At 37.9% G+C, this 17,210-nt stretch overlaps 2 protein-coding genes across 3 annotated transcripts; one reads left to right on the top strand and one right to left on the bottom strand.

The window, feature by feature from the left end:
- The first annotated feature begins 5,738 nt into the window (after nucleotides 1–5,738).
- LOC126707711 (uncharacterized protein At4g19900) lies at nucleotides 5,739–14,275 on the top strand. Of its 2 annotated transcripts, XM_050407570.1 has the most exons (5): nucleotides 5,739–7,467; nucleotides 7,561–7,710; nucleotides 9,956–10,090; nucleotides 10,634–10,828; nucleotides 13,724–14,275. In XM_050407570.1, the coding sequence occupies exons 1-5, from the start codon at nucleotides 5,852–5,854 to the stop codon at nucleotides 13,908–13,910; spliced, it is 2,283 nt and encodes a 760-aa protein (XP_050263527.1). In that variant the 5' UTR covers nucleotides 5,739–5,851; the 3' UTR covers nucleotides 13,911–14,275. The 2 variants fall into 2 exon arrangements, with proteins under 2 accessions (XP_050263527.1, XP_050263528.1); XM_050407571.1 differs by lacking the exon at nucleotides 9,956–10,090.
- A 94-nt stretch (nucleotides 14,276–14,369) lies between these two features.
- LOC126707712 (protein EXORDIUM-like 7) lies at nucleotides 14,370–15,899 on the bottom strand. Its single transcript, XM_050407572.1, has one exon. The coding sequence runs from the start codon at nucleotides 15,769–15,771 to the stop codon at nucleotides 14,764–14,766; it is 1,008 nt and encodes a 335-aa protein (XP_050263529.1). The 5' UTR covers nucleotides 15,772–15,899; the 3' UTR covers nucleotides 14,370–14,763.
- Between the last annotated feature and the right edge of the window lie 1,311 nt (nucleotides 15,900–17,210).

Genomic DNA, 17,210 nt, shown 5'->3' with positions numbered 1-17,210 from the left:
ATGGTCACCGCAAACCCCTTCGTGGATTTCTTCCAGTATGTAATTGGCTTCTTCCTCGTCGACACACTTCAAGTAAGGTATGGAGAAGCCCCTCTTGTATAAGGTGTCATTAAGGATTGTAAATCTGGCTGCCCTCTTTCTAATCTTTTTGGCCTCTTCTGTATTCTGAGGGAGGTGCCCGTCCTGGAGGAAAGATACGATTGGTGTTATTTAGCTGTTTGTGCTCTAGATTGTGAATGTTGGAATTTCTTCAATGCTAGGGTGTTTCTGGACTTCCATTGCCAAGCCCATGCTTATCCCCCCTTCTTCTGACGATGCTAGCTTCGAGACTTCGCCTGCTACCATATTCTGGCTTCTGGGGATCTGTGCGAATTCCACCTTATCGAGCTCTTGATTTAGATGTTTCGTCAACCTGAGGTATTTCTGCATTCGTTCTTCCTTTGCTTCGTACTTTCCCTTAATTTGCCCGATCACCAGCTTTGAATCATTCTGGACTAACAGGTTCTTAGCTCCAAGCGCCTTTCCGAGCCTCAATCTCGTCAATATTCCTTCGTATTCAGCTTTATTGTTGGTAGCCGAAAATTTCAGTTGAACTCCATATTTGAGCACCTCCTCGTCAGGGGTGGTTATGACAATCCCTACTCCACCCCTCTTTTGGGCTGACGAACCATTAGTACGTATCGTCCATTTTTCGGCTTCGTTGGTGAGACTATCTCCTCCGAAAAGGTGAACTTGGCGATGAAGTCTGCCAAAACTTGTGCCTTGATGGCTGTTCTGGGATGGTACTCAATGTCAAATTGACTGAGTTCAATTGCCCACTAGACCATTCTTCCGGCTGCCTCAGGTTTGTTCATGGACTTTTTGATAGGTTGGTCCGTCATCACTAGGATAGGATTTGCCTGAAAATATTGCCTTAGTTTGTGTGAGGCTACTATTAACGCGAACGCAATTTTTTCAATCCTTGGATACTTGGACTCAGCCCCTTGGAAAGCTTGGCTGACGTAGTAAATTGGAAGCTGTTTCTTGCCTTCTTCTTGAATCAGGGTTGCACTCACTGCTGTAGCTGATACTGCCAAGTGCAAATATAGGTTTTCCCCTTCCTTGGACAGACTTAAGAGGGGTGGATTACTTAGGTAACGTTTCAATTCTTGGAACGCTGCTTCACATTCGTCGGTCCAGGCAAAAGCCTGCTTCAAGGTCTTGAAGAAGGGTAGGCATTTGTCCGTCGCTCTAGAGACGAACCTGTTTAAAGTTGCGATCCTTCCTGTGAGCTTCTGGACTTCCTTGTCGGTCTTGGGCGATGCCATATTGATTATGGCTTGTACTTTCTCTGGGTTTGTTTCTATTCCTCTCTAGGACACCATGAATCCTAAGAATTTCCCTGAAGCTAGGATTCAGCCTCATCTGGTATTATTTGAGGGTGGCAAACGTCTTCTGTAGGTCGTCCAGATGGGCAAGCTCTTCCTTACTCTTGACGAGTATATCATCCACGTATACTTCCATATTCCTGCCGATTTGTTTGCTGAACATCTTGTTCACTAATCTCTGATAAGTAGCTCCTACATTCTTTAATCCAAAAGGCATTACCTTATAGCAATAAAGTCCTTGGCTCGTGATGAAAGCAGTCTTCTCCTGATCTTCTTCGGCCATTTTTATCTGGTTGTATCTTGAGAAAGCGTCCATGAACGTCAGTAACTTATGTCTGGTTGTAGAATCCACAAGCTGGTCTATCCTTGGTAGAAGGAAACTGTCATTGGGGCATGCCTTGTTCAGGTCTGTGAAGTCCACACACATTCTCCACTTCCCATTTGTCTTCTTCACTAGGACGACGTTTGCGAGCCACTCAGGATAATACACTTCCCGGATGAAGCCTGCCGTCAACAGTTTGGTAACTTCATCTGTAACCGCTTGGTCTCGTTCTGGGGCGAAGACTCTTCGTCTTTGCTGGACAGGCTTTCTTTCTAGGTCCACATTCAACTTATGCTGGATGACTTCTGAGGATATGCCTGGCATGTCCTCGTGGCTCCATGTGAAGACATCTAGGTTCTCCTTAAGGAACTGGACGAGCCTTGTTCTCATCTCGGGACTTAGCTTCGTCCCTATCTTTGTCATCTTGGTTGCCTCTCCTTCGGCCAGTTCCACTGTTTCCAGGGCTTCCATTTTATCTTCTTCCTTCTCTTCAATCATCCATGTATGGTTCTCCTTTGCAGCCAAGACGGCCTGGTAACACTCTTTAGCTAAGACTTGATCTCCTTTTACTTTGCCGACACCATTATCCGTTGGGAACTTTACCTTCAAGCAATAGGTGGACGTGGCGCTTTCCATTTGTTGAGTGTGGGCCTCCCAATGATTACATTGTAAGATGAGGGGCAATCTACTACTAAGAAGTCTAATTAACAGGTCAACTGCATCGGGTAGGTCCCCACCGTTATTGTCAACGTCACTATGCCCTTGGGATATACCTTGTCTCCACTGAAACTGACGAGGAGGGAGTCAAATGAGTGCAGTCTCCTTGGATCTAGTTTCAACTGCTGAAAAGCAGGAAGGTAGATGATGTCTGCGGAGCTACCGTTGTCCACGAGGATCCTTTTGGTGTTGAATCTCTCTATAGTCAGTATTATGACCAAAGGGTCATTGTGAGGCTGCTTCACTCCCCTGGCATCTATTTCATTGAAGGACATATCCTGGTCTGTCTGTTGTTGCTTAAACGGAGGTATCATGTGGACGCTATTCACCTGTCTTTGACATGCTTTCTTAAAGGATCTGAATGACCCTCCTGCAATTGTCTTTATCTCCCCAATCACATCCTGTTACGACTGGAACGGACGATCATCATTCCTGGAAGAGGACTCATGCTGGCCATTATTGCCGTCTTTGAACTTACTATATTCCCCCTTCTTCACATATTTCTGCAGTTTCCCCTTCTATATCAACTCTTCTATTTGCTCCTTTAGGTCCCGACAGTCTTCTGTGTTGTGTACATGATCCTTGTGAAACCGGCAATACTTATTCTTATCACGGACATTACGGGACAAATGTAATGGCCTTGGCCATTTGAGGTAGTGCTCATCCTTAATCTGCGTTAAAATTTTGTCAACAGGCATAACTAGGGGGTAAATTTTACTGTCCGAGGACCTTTATCTTCTTTTCTTCTTCTGTCATTGGTTCGACGATCTGGACGCTCCCTCTTTTGTCCCTACGCTCGTCATCCTTCCTTCCTTTGTCCCCCTAGCTTCTCTACATTCCCTATAGCTGCTAAAACGTTTTCAGCATTCATGTACTTCTGTGCTTTCAGGAGCATCTCTGCCATCTTTGGAGGTTTCTTCACGAGTGAAGCCACGAGATCTCTGGATCTCAGTCCCACTTTGAAGGTTGTCAGCTGTACCTTGTCATCAGCTTCGTCTACCTCCAGGGTCTCCCAAGTAAAGCGTTTCACGTACGACCTTAGAGTTTCCTTCTCTCCCTGCTGAATGGTGAGTAAGTGGTCTGTTGGCCTCTTAGGACGCTGCCCCCCAATAAAGTGACGCAAGAAGGCGTTGCTCAACTGCTCAAAGTTTTCAATGGACGATATTGGCAACTTTGTGAACCATTCCCTTGCAGCTCCTTTGAGAGTGGTGGGGAAGGAATGACATAGTATCTCGTCGGGGGACTATTGAAGGCCTAGCGTTGTTTTGAAGGTATTAAGGTGATCCTGAGGGTCTTTGAGCTCGTCGAACGGCTCAAGCTGAGGTAGACGAAATTTTGACGGCACTGGACATTCGAGGACTGCTGTAGTAAAAGGCGAATCCGTGGCCCTTACCATTCTATCCACGCTCCAGTCCGTTTTCTCCTTGATGGCATTCCTTAACTCATCCATCTCCTTCCTCATCTCTAGAAGAAGATCCGAATTCTGTTCGTCCGGAGTAGTAGGTCTTTGATGACTACTCCTACTATGGCTGTCTCCCTCACCCTCCGGGTTGTCCTTGGACCGATTCTCCTCGTGTTGAACCTGTTGAAGCCGTAGCTTCATTTCCTGATTTTGTTTGGTGAGTCCTTCAACGGTGGCCGCAAAAGTTTGGACTTGTTGAGCCAAGGCTGCGGAATCTTAATTTAACTCCATCTGAATATAGAAGTTAATGGAAACTGCGTTTTCGAATGTGAATACGAAAATGTCGTCCCCACAGACGGCGCCAAACTGATGAAGCATGATTTCGTCAGTTGAATTAAACGTGCCTAGATGGATCTAAATCCTCGCCTGGGTGCTTGTGTAGATGACGAGACTGCTTCTGTAAGGGTGGTCACTGGTGTGATGCTTGCCACAACGTCTCCGATACCAAAGTTAGAACGAGAGAGTATATTGTAAAATGAAACAAAAAAGTAAAATGGTGATCATTATCTTTTTAGAGTGTTTGTGTTTTTTTGTGTACCTCGTGTTGGCAGTGTGGAGGGCTTTATATATGTTGCCTTGGATTCTAGCCGTTGTGATGTTAATGTCTTCCTTTGGTAATGCCTCCTGCCTTGAAATGGAGCTTTTAATGTGCTCTCAACGGTTTGTACAGTTGGTTCTGTAACCGTCCGAGGTATTATTGGTGGCATTGAATGGTCCAGCTGTCTTCGTCAGTGACGTGGGCAAGGGTTAGGCTCTTCATTGGGGAATGGTCTCGTTAGTCTCGCTTATTTCGTCTGTAGCCAATTTCGTCAATCCTATCAATTATTATAATAGAAAAAATGTATTTGAAGAATGAACAGTAGCCCATCAGACTTGATGGGCTACTGTTCATTAGCCAAAAAAAAAAATCCAGTTATACCGAAGCTGCTGGAGCATATACAGTACACAAAAATCTCCAAATTTTAGCTAATAAAGCCAGATACCGATGCTCTTGGAGATGCTCTAAGGGTTCTTAAGGAACTCAAATGTTAGAGGTTGATCATTGGGATTGGTGGTTTTTTTTTTTTTTTTTAATGAAACCGGATTGTTATTCCTTCATTCCGCAAGAAGTGTTGTGTCCTCACAAAAACCAATTGGACTAAAAAAAATAAGTCAGTAGTCCAATTCAGTCATCCACCCTCTAGCTTTTAGGTACTCTACTAGTTTCATATCGTAAACCGTTTAAATATGCAATCAAGCTTTCAGTTATATATATATATATATATATGTACCTCGTTTTTTTTAAAGAAAATGAATATTTTAGGTAAAAAGATTCTAAAAAAAAATTACAAAAACTATAGCATTACATTAACAAAAACTATTAAGTTCCAGTTAATTCAATTATCACAAAAACCAATTAGACTAAAAAAAATAAGTTAGTAGTCCAATTCAGTCATCCACCCTCTAGCTTTTAGGTACTCTACTAGTTTCACATTGTAAACCGTTTAAATATGCAATCAAGCTTTCAGTTTTATATATATATATATATGTACCTCATTTTTTTTAAAGAAAATGAATATTTTAAGTAAAAAGATTCTAAAAAAAAATTACAAAAACTATAGCATTACATTAACAAAAACTATAAAGTTCCAATTAATTCAATTAGTAAAGTTTCTTATAGTTGTATAAGAGATTTGAGGTTCATTCTTCATTTATACAAAAAAAAACTTATTGATATTTTTGCTAGAAGTTCTCTCAAAAACAAAATCTAAAACCCTAATTTGAAATTGGATTTTTCTTTTGCATTAGCGTGGGTCCCACACAGACCGTTGGGGTAAGAAAATGAAAATCTAATAAGATCTGTTTTAGTTTACAACACACTGAAGGGTCCCACAGGAAAACCAAGATCCCTTTCATTTCTTTTTCTTCGCAGTTCCCAGAGAGTCCAGGCCTCTCCTCTCAGCTATATACATAAATGCCGTCAATTTAACAGAGAGAGAAAATATGCAACGGACACGTAGGCGTGGGCGTAACGGAGCACAGTTGTGCGCCGTGATCTCAGCATTTCTCCTCCTCTTCCTCTCCGTTTCTCTCCTCTACTCTCGTCTCTCTCACTCTAACTCTCCCAACCGTCACTACCATTACCAAAACGACGTCGATTCCAACCCCCTCCTCGAAGACAACAGCGACGTCGTTTCCTCTTACGACAACAACAACGTCGACGACAAAATCGACATCCTCGACGAAGACCAGCAACAACAACGACAAGCCGTATTAGAAGAAGGCGAGGAAGAAGAAGAAGGCGAAGAAGAAGAACAGCAACAAAACGACGAGTCGTTTACGTCGAGGAATTTACCTAGGGTTTCCGGGTACTACTTTGACCATGTCACCGGAGCTATCAGGAAATCATTCAAGAAGAAGAAAACCACGACGACGACGAGTTGGGACGAAGACGATTTGGTCGTCGAGGGCGAAGATCGATTTCTAGGGTTTATGACGGGAAGTACGACTGTCGTTGACGACGATGATCGGAGTAAATCAGCGTTTGCCTCCGACGACGTGCCGTTGGACGAGACTGTACGGAGAAAAGCTGCAAATGTCGCGGTCGAAGAGGCGTTGTTGTTGAAAACGACGGGTCGTTTTAAGGCCTCGCCGTTGAGGGAAGTCTGGGGGGATTGGTTTGAAAAAAAGAGCGATTTTTTGCGGAAGGATATGATGTTCAAGTCCAATTTTGAGACTTTGAACCCTTTGAACAATCCAATGCTTCAAGACCCAGATGGGGTTGGGGTCACCACTTTCACTAGAGGTGATAGGTTGGTCCAGAAATGGTGGCTCCATGAGTTCAAGAAGGCACCCTTTTTGACCAAGAGGCCGTTGAGTGTTTCGGAGACTGGTAAGAGGTCGAAACCCGGTTTTAATGCTAATGCTAATGGTAGAGATTTGAGAAATGTAGATAATGGATTGAATAGTAAGGGAATTGTCGATTCAAAAGATGGGGTTGTTTCGGGTATAGTTGGAAATGTAGATAATGGGTTGAATAGAAATGATGGGGTTTTGAGTTTGTCTGATGAGGGTGATAGGATGTCGAATGTTGAATTGGGTAAAAATGTAGGTAATGTGTTGAATAGTAGGGGAATTGTTGATAAGAACGGTGGGGTTTCGGGTTTATCTGATAAGAGTAAGAGTAAGAGAGCTGAGGCTAGGAGTTTAGTTAAAGATGTTGGTAATGGGTTGAATAGAAATAGAGTTGCTGATTCTGATGATAAGTTGAATGCTGAATTGGGTCGAAATGGTGGTGGGTTGGTTAATGTCGATAAAGGTGATATTGTTGGGGGCAAGACTGAGTTTTCAGGTCATATATATGCCAATGGAAAAAGATGGGGGTATTATCCCGGGGTACATCCACATCTGTCTTTTTCAGATTTTATGGATGCATTTTTTAGGAAGGGGAAGTGTGATGTGAGGGTCTTTATGGTGTGGAATTCGCCACCTTGGATGTATAGTGTGCGACATCAGCGGGGGCTTGAGAGTTTGCTCTCACAGCATCGAGATGCCTGTGTTGTGGTGTTCTCGGAAACGATTGAGCTTGATTTTTTCAAAGATAGCTTTGTGAAGGATGGGTATTTCTCTGATCTAACTGCCTCTTTTTCCTATATCTGTTTGTTCATTTGGTTTTGAAACTGTATTGTCTAAAATAAATTTTTTGTTTTTAGTTACAAAGTTGCTGTTGCAATGCCAAATCTTGATGAATTGCTGGAGGATACACCAACCCATGTATTTGCTTCTGTATGGTTTGAATGGAAAAAGACAAAGTTTTATCCTACGCACTATAGTGAGCTTGTCCGTCTTGCTGCTCTCTATAAGTAAGTATGCTTAGTGCCATATCAATATTTTCCATCTAGGGTAGTGAATCTTCAATTTTATCTTTTTGTGAGTTTTTCCAGTCCACTATGGACTATCTATTATGGAATCCTTGATTGGTTTCTATTTTAGTAAATGTGAAGGTCTGATGAACATATAACTGATATAAGTGGGAAATGCAGCAGAACTTGGAGATGAAATCATGTAGAACAGAAGAAAAAGGACAAAAGGGGATCATGCATGTGAATATTAGATAAACACTACTACATTATAGTCGTAGCTCTGCATAATCTATGACCATGCTGCCATTGATCTTTAGCTCAAATGACATATCCTCTCCTTGAGGTCATGGAGATGCACTTGGTGCATGTGTAGTTAGCAATAAAAAATCTATGAACATGCTAAATTGCTGGTTTTTCTGGGGGATTATCTTTAATTAAAATATTTGTTTATTGATTAAAATGAGGAACAATTTCAAATTATTTCTATAAGCTGTGCAAATATATTCAAATATGTGATTTCTGCTTGAGGCGTGCTTGATGCTCAATTTAAGGCTAGACACATGCCCTAGGATATATATATTTTTTTTTTAAATTCTGCATTTTATCTCAATTCTTCCTGACTATATACAGGAGCCACATATTAAACCATCAAGACTCCTTCCTTTTTACCCAATACCCTCTACTGCCAATTTGTGATTTTATTGAAACTAAGCCGTGGATGGGTTTCTACTCAATTCCAGATTTCAACTCATAGTATATAGAGTGTTCTTTTATAACTGAATAAGGCCATATAAACTTTCCCTAAAATTAAATTTCTTCTAATCATTAACCGTTTTGGTTTACAAGGATTTAAAAAAGAAAGATGTTTAGCTACAAAATTGATTGTAACTTTAGGCTACAACTTTACCCAATATCTTTTTATTGGAGGTGAATTTTAACAAATCCACCATTGGATTACATTTTCTTCTTATATCCTTCATGCTTGCAAAATTTCTAGAAAATTAAAGATCAAAAGCTATGTCATCAATAAATTGTTTAAATTGCAAGTTTTTGTAATTTAAAATTATGCATAAAATATGAGCTTATAGATCATATAGTAAATAATATTCGATTATCACAAAATTTGACATGTGTATTAAGAACGTAAAGAACATGTAATTCAAGGGTTAGATTTTCAAAATATGTAGTAATATTTATTTTATTGAGTAAAGTTGTAGCCTTATGCTACAACCAATTTTGTAGCTAAATTTTGTCCAAGAAAGATTATTTAGCCACCAAGAAGGATGTTGTTTGGCTGATGAGCAAAGTGCAGAAAATTACTGTCATTCTGAGGAGATGAAAGTCATCAGAATAATATTTTGCCTTTTTTTTTATAAGGTTAATTAGAAACATAGTTTAATTACTGTCCTTGGAGTAATTCAATGAACCAATGAACCAGTTACTAGTCTGGAGTCAAGGATCCTGAAGTTCTTCCAACTTAAAGCATATTGATTATTCAACCTCTTTGATTATTTCTCTTGAAGTTCTAATGAAACTAACCTTATTATTTACTTCTTTACATTGCTAAAGTTGAATGTTGGTTCACTGTATTAAGTGCTGCTCTCAATGTAGAATTTTACCAGCATTCGTTGTTGATCAATTATGTTTTCATAGGTACTCTGTAGTTGTGAGGCAAGACAGTTTTACTATATGGCTCTGCTTTATTTTCAGGAGATAGGAATGTAACTGTTTTTCCATAATTTTGTGTCTTTGATTGTCTATAAAAAAATGCTGGCCTCACAAGTCATTTTCCCGCATGAAAAAGTTAAGTCAAATTTTATTTTGCATTTTTTTACTGGATATGCATAATGAGAAAGTTGGGTCCTATTTTCCTGTAAGCTTTTCTGGTAAGCCAGACTGTACTGGGAAAAGAGACTTTCATTTCACTTCCTCCAGGATAGTCTTGACAATAAATGAGTTTCTTATTAAAGATGCTTTCATGGAGACTGCGTTTTGACTGCTTCCTGAGAAGATTATACTGATGCAACTATATTTTGTTTTCCCTTATGTACATTGAGGAGGAAATTATTCATGTTTATTTTGTTCTTACTTCTTAGGCTCGCTTGTGTCAGTTTTTATTTTCTTGTACGAAACTAGTTATTAATAGTTGGTTCATTGTGATATGTCATATGCTATCTAATTTTCCAAATGCTGATATTGGTCATCTACCATGTGTAATTATTTGTTCTTTTGTTGTGTTTTCCAGATATGGTGGAATATATCTTGATTCTGATATTATAGTTTTGAGACCACTATCTTTGCTTAATAATTCTGTTGGTATGGAGGATCATCTTGCTGGAAGTTCTCTGAATGGTGCTGTGATGGCATTTAGGAAGCAAAGGTACTAACAGAACATATTCGCTGATGATGTTAGAGCCCCTCCCTCCGGGTTCTTCCTTCCCTTTCTTCACTAGATTTTTAAAATTTTCTTCTGCGCACTTGACCACCAAACCAACCCCCACCCCCCCCCACCCCCCCTGCCCCGGCCACACACACAAACACACACACACAAAAAGCAAATAAAAAACTTTTATGGTTACATGTTTTGTTTGTGGTGCATTTTGTTCTTGTCTCTGATCTGTTTCTAAACATCACATTGAACTGTAATAACTTTCCTGAAAAAGGTTGAGTAATGAGATGGGTTGGAGGGAAAGAATTGTTTTAGAAATTCAAAGAATGGATTATGTTCGAGTATCAGACATGGAGCTGATGTTTATTATGTATTTTTTTTGGGAAATTTTATTTGCAGATTTGTCTTGTTCATTTATTGGGGAAAAGAAGTTCTATATGATCAACTACTCCTCTTTTTTTTTTTTTTTTTTTTTTTTTTTTTGCAATAGACACTGTATGTTTAAATATGATATTTCTTCCCCTTTCCATGCAGTCCCTTCATAATGGAGTGCCTGAAAGAGTTCTATATGACTTATGATGACACTCAATTGAGATGGAATGGGGCTGATCTTTTGACAAGAGTTTCCAGAAAGTTTTGGAGTCAAGAGAAACTATCCATTAAACAGCTGGAACTGAATGTGCAAGATTCTTTCATTTTCTTCCCTATCAGTTCTCAAAATATCTCAAGGTATATTTCTAAATCCTTTTCCATCTTATATGTTTTAGTGCATATATATGTGAGGGAATTTTCATCCACTTAATTTTTGAGCATGAGCATGGTTATATTTTTGAGAGACAAATTAAGCAGAATTCTTCTATTCTGTAGCCTTTAAAGTAAAATTGAGTTTGTAGATCACCTATCAATCAATTAATTGTATGCTTCAATGATATGGGAGCCTATTCTGTGATGGTTTTGGAGTAAATCTTATGATGCCAAACATTTAGAAGTTAGTGATTGGGTGGAGGCAAATAGCTGGTATACTGCTTTATTAGGGTTTACTGATCAATATTATGAACTGGCGATCAATTCTTTTAAACTAAAATCTATTCAATGAGTTTTGAATGTCCAGACGTAAGTCCTCAATTGGATAACCTAGGGCATTATATCCATGGAATTTGACTGCCCAGTTTCTGGAGCAGGAGCAGATTAGAGCCGTGAACAATGTGCTTTCCTAATTTTACATTTGGATAGGGTTTAGACTAGGTCAGGCATAGAGCTTTTGTATGTAAGTTCCAATTAGTCTTAATTCAATATTTGTGGTTCTTAATCATTGAATCAGTAAAAATTTGCAAATCACTCAAAATCACAATCCATACCAGCAGGGCACCAAAATAAAGTCTTAGTTTTGTATTATAAAAGCCTTCTTCCGTTCTTCTGGAAATTCATTTTTTGTATTTAATAATGCTGATTTATAATTGATACAAGAATCCAATTAATAGGTGCCCTTGGGGCATCCATTAATAAACCATTTCAGAAAACTTTTTTTATGGGAAATTGAAAAAGCTGTCAAAAAAATCAGTTGCTTTTCCTTTTCCAATAAAAAGTTTCCTAAAATAGTTCATTAATGAATGCCCATCTGTTTGTAAAATCCTTGATACATTAATGAGCTTAAGTCTTTTTTCTTTTTTCTTTGCTGGAATGGGCTAGAGCTATTCAAGCTTTCTCTTGTGATTCTTTCTTTGATTTGTTAGAGCTATGCTCTTTGAAATGTTGATGTTGGTTTTCTTTGTATACCCCTGTATACTTGGAAGTTTTTCTGATTTAATAAAGATTGTTACTTATAAAAAAAAAAAAAAAATTCTTTCAAAATTTTTTTTCCAAAGAACTTACTGATATTGTCCAATATATATATATATATATATATATATATATATATGTATATATATATTTTAATTTATCAAATATTTAACCAGTCGAGCCTATTTGTATGTTTTCATGATCATGAACAATTTGGAATACAATGAACAAGATTGAGAAGCATTAAAACTTCTCTTTTGTTGTATTTCTTAGAGAAAATTACAAAGAACACTCACACCTAAAATTAACAATTTCTTGGCAGTTGAGTTTAAACATTGAAGTTGATTGAAGGCTAAAAGGCATAAAATGTTTATGGGGGTTGATAGACTTTAAAAGGTTCGTAGTTTTAACAAGTACTATGAACAGTAGCTTGTGTGGTCACAGTAAAATGTAATTACAGACAAAAAGAATATCTTTGTTGGTAGAAATTTCAAATAAGGAAAGGGATTTTGGCCATGCAAGCCTTATAGGAATGGTAAGATACTTTGGAGATGTCTTTTTTACAGCTCTGATGGCTTATTCACTGTCAATATATATATATATATTTGTGCAAGATGTTGAAGGTGCATGCTTAGCTGCCAACGGGGGTTGGTTCAGTTGGTAAGGCTCGAATGCTTCGCCCAAAAGGCCTAGGTTCGAGTCCTGCTGCCAGCAGTCCTCCTTGGTGGGGGTGATCTATAAGTCTAATGTAAGTCCTCTTTGAGGTCTGCGGCTTGCCCTGGCCCTGGTATGGGAAGCTCTCCTCACCTAAAATTTTGTTTACCAAAAAAAAAAAAAAGGATAGCATGCTTAGCTGGTAAGGTTCTGGGCAGTTGCATTGGAAATTTGGGATCAAATCCTGCCTTTGCTAAGTATGAGGGTTTAAGAAGTTGCAGCTGTTACTCCCTTTGTTTAATCTACTAGCTAAGGTGTTTTCATTACCTTAATGATGTCCAGAGATACCTATAAAAAAAAAATGATGTCTATAGATATGTTTAGTATTGATACTTTAATTAGCCAAAATCAGATGATATATGTGTTTCATTTGGGTCCTTATCTGTATTTGTTTTTTGTTTGTTTGTTTGCTTGTTTCTTTAATTCTTGGATATTTCATTTTTGTGGGTCTGAGGGACATTTGAGATAGATGTTTCATTAATTATGGATGCAAGCTCAAAGGTGATTCCACTATGTCTCCTCTGGTGTGTTTTTTAAAGCTCAAGATATTCTTCTTAAATTACTTTTCTCTTGGACTTCCTTGGTTTTCCAAGTGGTCTGTCCATTCCTCTTTGGAGGTTTAAGATTCTTTTGTTTGTTTTTCTGTCTGTTTGTTGGTTCGATGCTTGCACTGGCTCTAGCATTTAGGCTTTCCTTTCTTTCTAAAAACATTTTCATCTTATTTATCAGATACTCTTTTAACTGGAATTGAATCTTCAAGTTAAACTAGAAGAGATGTTTCCAGTGCCTAATGAACAAAAATATAGATCACATTATTATTATTATTATTGCTGTTTCCATAATTATGTCATTTGATCAAGGGTCTCTTTGTTGATGTGTGTTATCCTCGTATAAGCTGGGCCAGTTTATACATGTTTAGCTGACATAAAAAATCAGCTCACCTGTGTCATTGATTGTTTTGCTTCCCAGAGCCACATAGTTGCCATGTGTGTTTGTCTGATTATGTTCCCTTAAATTTTTTCTATTATATGGTTCTGTCCTCTATGTTTTTAAAACAAATTGTGTAGTGCCTTTGGTTCATATGGCTCTCATATTCTTGTTTATTATTTAACCCATTTGAGCTGCAAACAGATATTTTACTGCACCGGCAACTGAGACTGAGAAAGCTCGACAAGATGATTTGTTCAGAAAGATGCTGGATAAGTCGTTGACTTTTCATTTTTGGAACAGCTTGACATCTGCTCTCATTCCAGAGCCAGAGAGCCTTGTAAATAGGCTTATTGATCACACCTGTATCCGATGTTTTGATGTGTTGTGAATTTCACATAGGATTATCTGATCATAAAGAATGTAGCAAATTGAATTCAAAATTATTAAAGCATCCACGTTCTAGGTGTTTCTCGAGAAATCTTAGGCTTTGAGCTGTATCGGCCATAAGAGTTTAGGATGGGGGGACATGAAGAGCATCGATATTCATATAGGTCTACAGTTTTGTAGCTATGTATTTGTTATGTTAAAAGAAAAAGGGTCTTCCTTTTTTGGTGGTAAATTATATAGGAGAACATTTTTACTCTGATTTGTTTCTGAGAAGGCTGTTGTTATTTACTTATTGGCCTACCCCATTCTTCTCATAATGTATCATCAAGTTAAATTTGAATGTGATATATCATATACTTTATTTTATTGATTGAAAGATTAGTTCCCTGTGATAATAAGAGACCATAACTCTTTTTTTTTTTTTTTTTTCCATATAAAGGGACCATTTGTCATTGATCAATATGGAAATGTATTTAGATGCTTCATCATATATTTTGTAATTCTTCCCTTAATGCAACTCGAGAGAGATCTTTTTACATCAACTGAGCACTAATCATTTCAAAAACAGCTCCAAATATGATCAACAGTTTTCTATATAGATCCTTTTTGCATACAGAGAAACAACTATAAATTCAACAAGCAAAGCATAAAAAGCATGGGTCATCATGAAAAGCAAGATATTTACTTCCACATCAAGCTGGCCATCCCTTCAACACCAGGTGCCAGCCTAGCCTCATTTGATTACCATTTCTTTTCATCCGGTCCTCACCTGCCCTTTTTGAGACACTTCTAATAAGAGCAAGGGGTAAAGTAGTAGAAGAAATGATAGCAAAACATTTACAATGAAACACTCTTTAATCCACAGCATTAGGCCCAAAGCATCTCCTTTGCAAAGGGTTCCATACCCATTGCACAAGAAACCTTCTTCCTTTCACTCCATTCACATTATACCCATTTCCCCATGAGTCTGTAAACACCTTCCCCACATATCCACCACCCCCACCACTCCCATAAACACCAACACACAGATCTGCTATCTCAGTTGGTGCAGTTGGATCATCACCAGCATACCATGCATTCACAAGTGGGTTACTTGACACTTCAGCTAGCTCATGAGCAATCACACTGATCATTCCATCAGTACCCACATCTCCATTAGGTGCATGCATTATATTGTTGCCTCCATTTGTGCTTGGTGGTGGCTTACCTGAATTCTTAGGCCATGCAAATGGATAGGCACAGATGCCTGGACACTGAGTTCCACTATTACCAACCCAAGCATAAGGTACAGTGACGCCAACAATGTTTGGGAAAGTGAAGTAGTGAAAGCCACAGACTGCTCTACAAAAGTCTTGGACTTGAACATCAGAAGAAGACAGCACTAAGTAGAGGCCATTGTGAGGATTGAGAGGTAGAGGTCTTGGATATGAAGTGACAGCAGTTTTGATGACAGATTGGATTGCTAAACGACTGAGATAGCCACCATGGGAGTATTTAGTGTCATAGAACTCACCTGAGAGGGCTATATTCCCTGTGATATTTGATCCTGTTTGGTCAGTGTAGAGCCTGACAGTCCTCCACCAATCAGAGACAGAAGGGTAAGAAGAAGATGAAGAGAGGGAATAGAGGAAATCTCTTATAATGGTTTGTTGGGTTGGGTTCCAATGGCCATACCAGATTATATAAAGATTTATAGGAGATGCAAGGACAGGACCCATGTGGTACTGAAGGTCCACTAGATCTGAGGAGCCCTCATAGTTCTTTCCTTGATTGAATTGCATGTTTTGGTTCCATGAAAGAGCTAGAGTAGAAAAGCAAAAGCAAGAAATCAAGAGGAAATGGTAGTGGTGATGCTTTTGCATTTTGTTCTTATTGCTAATGGTACTTGTGGTGGTGAGTCTTGGTGACAGTTAGAGGAAGCTCTCTTTATAAAGAGAAACTAATGAGAAGTTAAGAGGTGGGTGAGAGAGATTCTGCTATAGTATTTGCTTGTGGTGGACAGTGGCTTGCATGTTTACATAATTCTATGTCCATCATTTTCTACTTTTTAATGATAACTATGTTGCTCCCCTTTGCTTTTTCACTATTTAATATTTTTGTTCAGATACTACAAAAGGTGTTAGGCTAACAAACCTATAAATGTATTTCATAATTTAGTACAACTCCTGTATAAACTATGGTAGGAATTGGGATCAGAACATGAACACTTTAATTGTTAATACTTCTTAGTTAGGATGCAGGTTTATCTCTCTCTCAAGAGTTTTTGTTTCTTGCCACATCTATTTCAACCAGTCAATTTTAAAATAATAAGTTTAGAGATACAAAATTTTTCATAACTATTGAGTTTGTATACTGTAATATACTAAAAAAAAAAAATCTCACTAATAAAAATGATACAAGTAATTGACTTTTGTAAAAATGATGTTACTTCCATTACCACTTGTTACATTAACAATTATAAAAAAGAATATGAAATTTTTTATATTTCTAACATTACTCATATATATATATATATATATATATATATATATATATATTTTTTTTTTAAAGCCTAGATACCTTGAATTTTTTATATTTCTTTTCTTATTAGTCCGTGGAAAGACAGAATGACCGACTTTGAATCTTTGGAAGAAAATAACAAGTATGATACATAGTTTATGATACGAAAACAGTTAATTTATTCTTAAACTTATTGTATAATTTGGCATAAAGAATTAAAGGTTAAACAATGTTGCTTGTGCTGTGTTACAACTTACAAGTTCTTAATCTTACAAATAAAGAATTATAGGTTAAACAGAAAATGCCAAACACATAAGATTTGTTTGTAAGTTTTTGGTTTAAACTTTAAAAGACAAACCAGCTGTCAGTTATATTTGCAAAGAGCAATATATAAATCTTATCAAACTCTTTAACACGAGAAGACTTTTGATATAAAGTACTCAATTGAGTATCTTTGAAAAAAAAAGAACATGTAATGAGTCCCCACGATTTGGCCTCTACTTGGGAGTGATATATATCATTTTTAATGAAATCCCTTGACCCAAACCCAATTGAGATTAGCATAAAGTCAGAGACAATAAAGGTTGGGAAAAGAACGGTGAGGGTCAAAACCAGTTGTGTAAAAATGAATGATGGGTGTCCCCTGTAGTAAAAGCAAGCATGTGATGCCTTTATATAAATTCCCTTCCTTTTAGACTAGGACCAATTTAACTTTGACAATCTATGTTTCTCTAGGGCCCTAGGCACAAAAAAGTATTAGGACTTGTGCTATATAGATTATAGACAACCAATCTCATACAAT

Source organism: Quercus robur, chromosome 11 (assembly GCF_932294415.1).
Source record: "Quercus robur chromosome 11, dhQueRobu3.1, whole genome shotgun sequence".
In the NCBI taxonomy this organism is placed as follows: domain Eukaryota; kingdom Viridiplantae; phylum Streptophyta; class Magnoliopsida; order Fagales; family Fagaceae; genus Quercus; species Quercus robur.
Note: the sequence above shows the minus strand (reverse complement) of the source record. Positions and strands in the feature narration are given on the sequence as shown.

Coding starts and splice junctions, on each gene's coding strand:
- LOC126707711 (XM_050407570.1), top strand. CDS start 5,852: ATGCAACGGACACGTAGGCGTGGGCGTAACGGAGCACAGTTGTGCGCC. Junction 7,711..9,955: donor CGTCTTGCTGCTCTCTATAA/GTAAGTATGCTT, acceptor TGTGTTTTCCAG/ATATGGTGGAATATATCTTG. Junction 10,091..10,633: donor ATGGCATTTAGGAAGCAAAG/GTACTAACAGAA, acceptor CTTTCCATGCAG/TCCCTTCATAATGGAGTGCC.
- LOC126707712 (XM_050407572.1), bottom strand. CDS start 15,771: ATGCAAAAGCATCACCACTACCATTTCCTCTTGATTTCTTGCTTTTGC.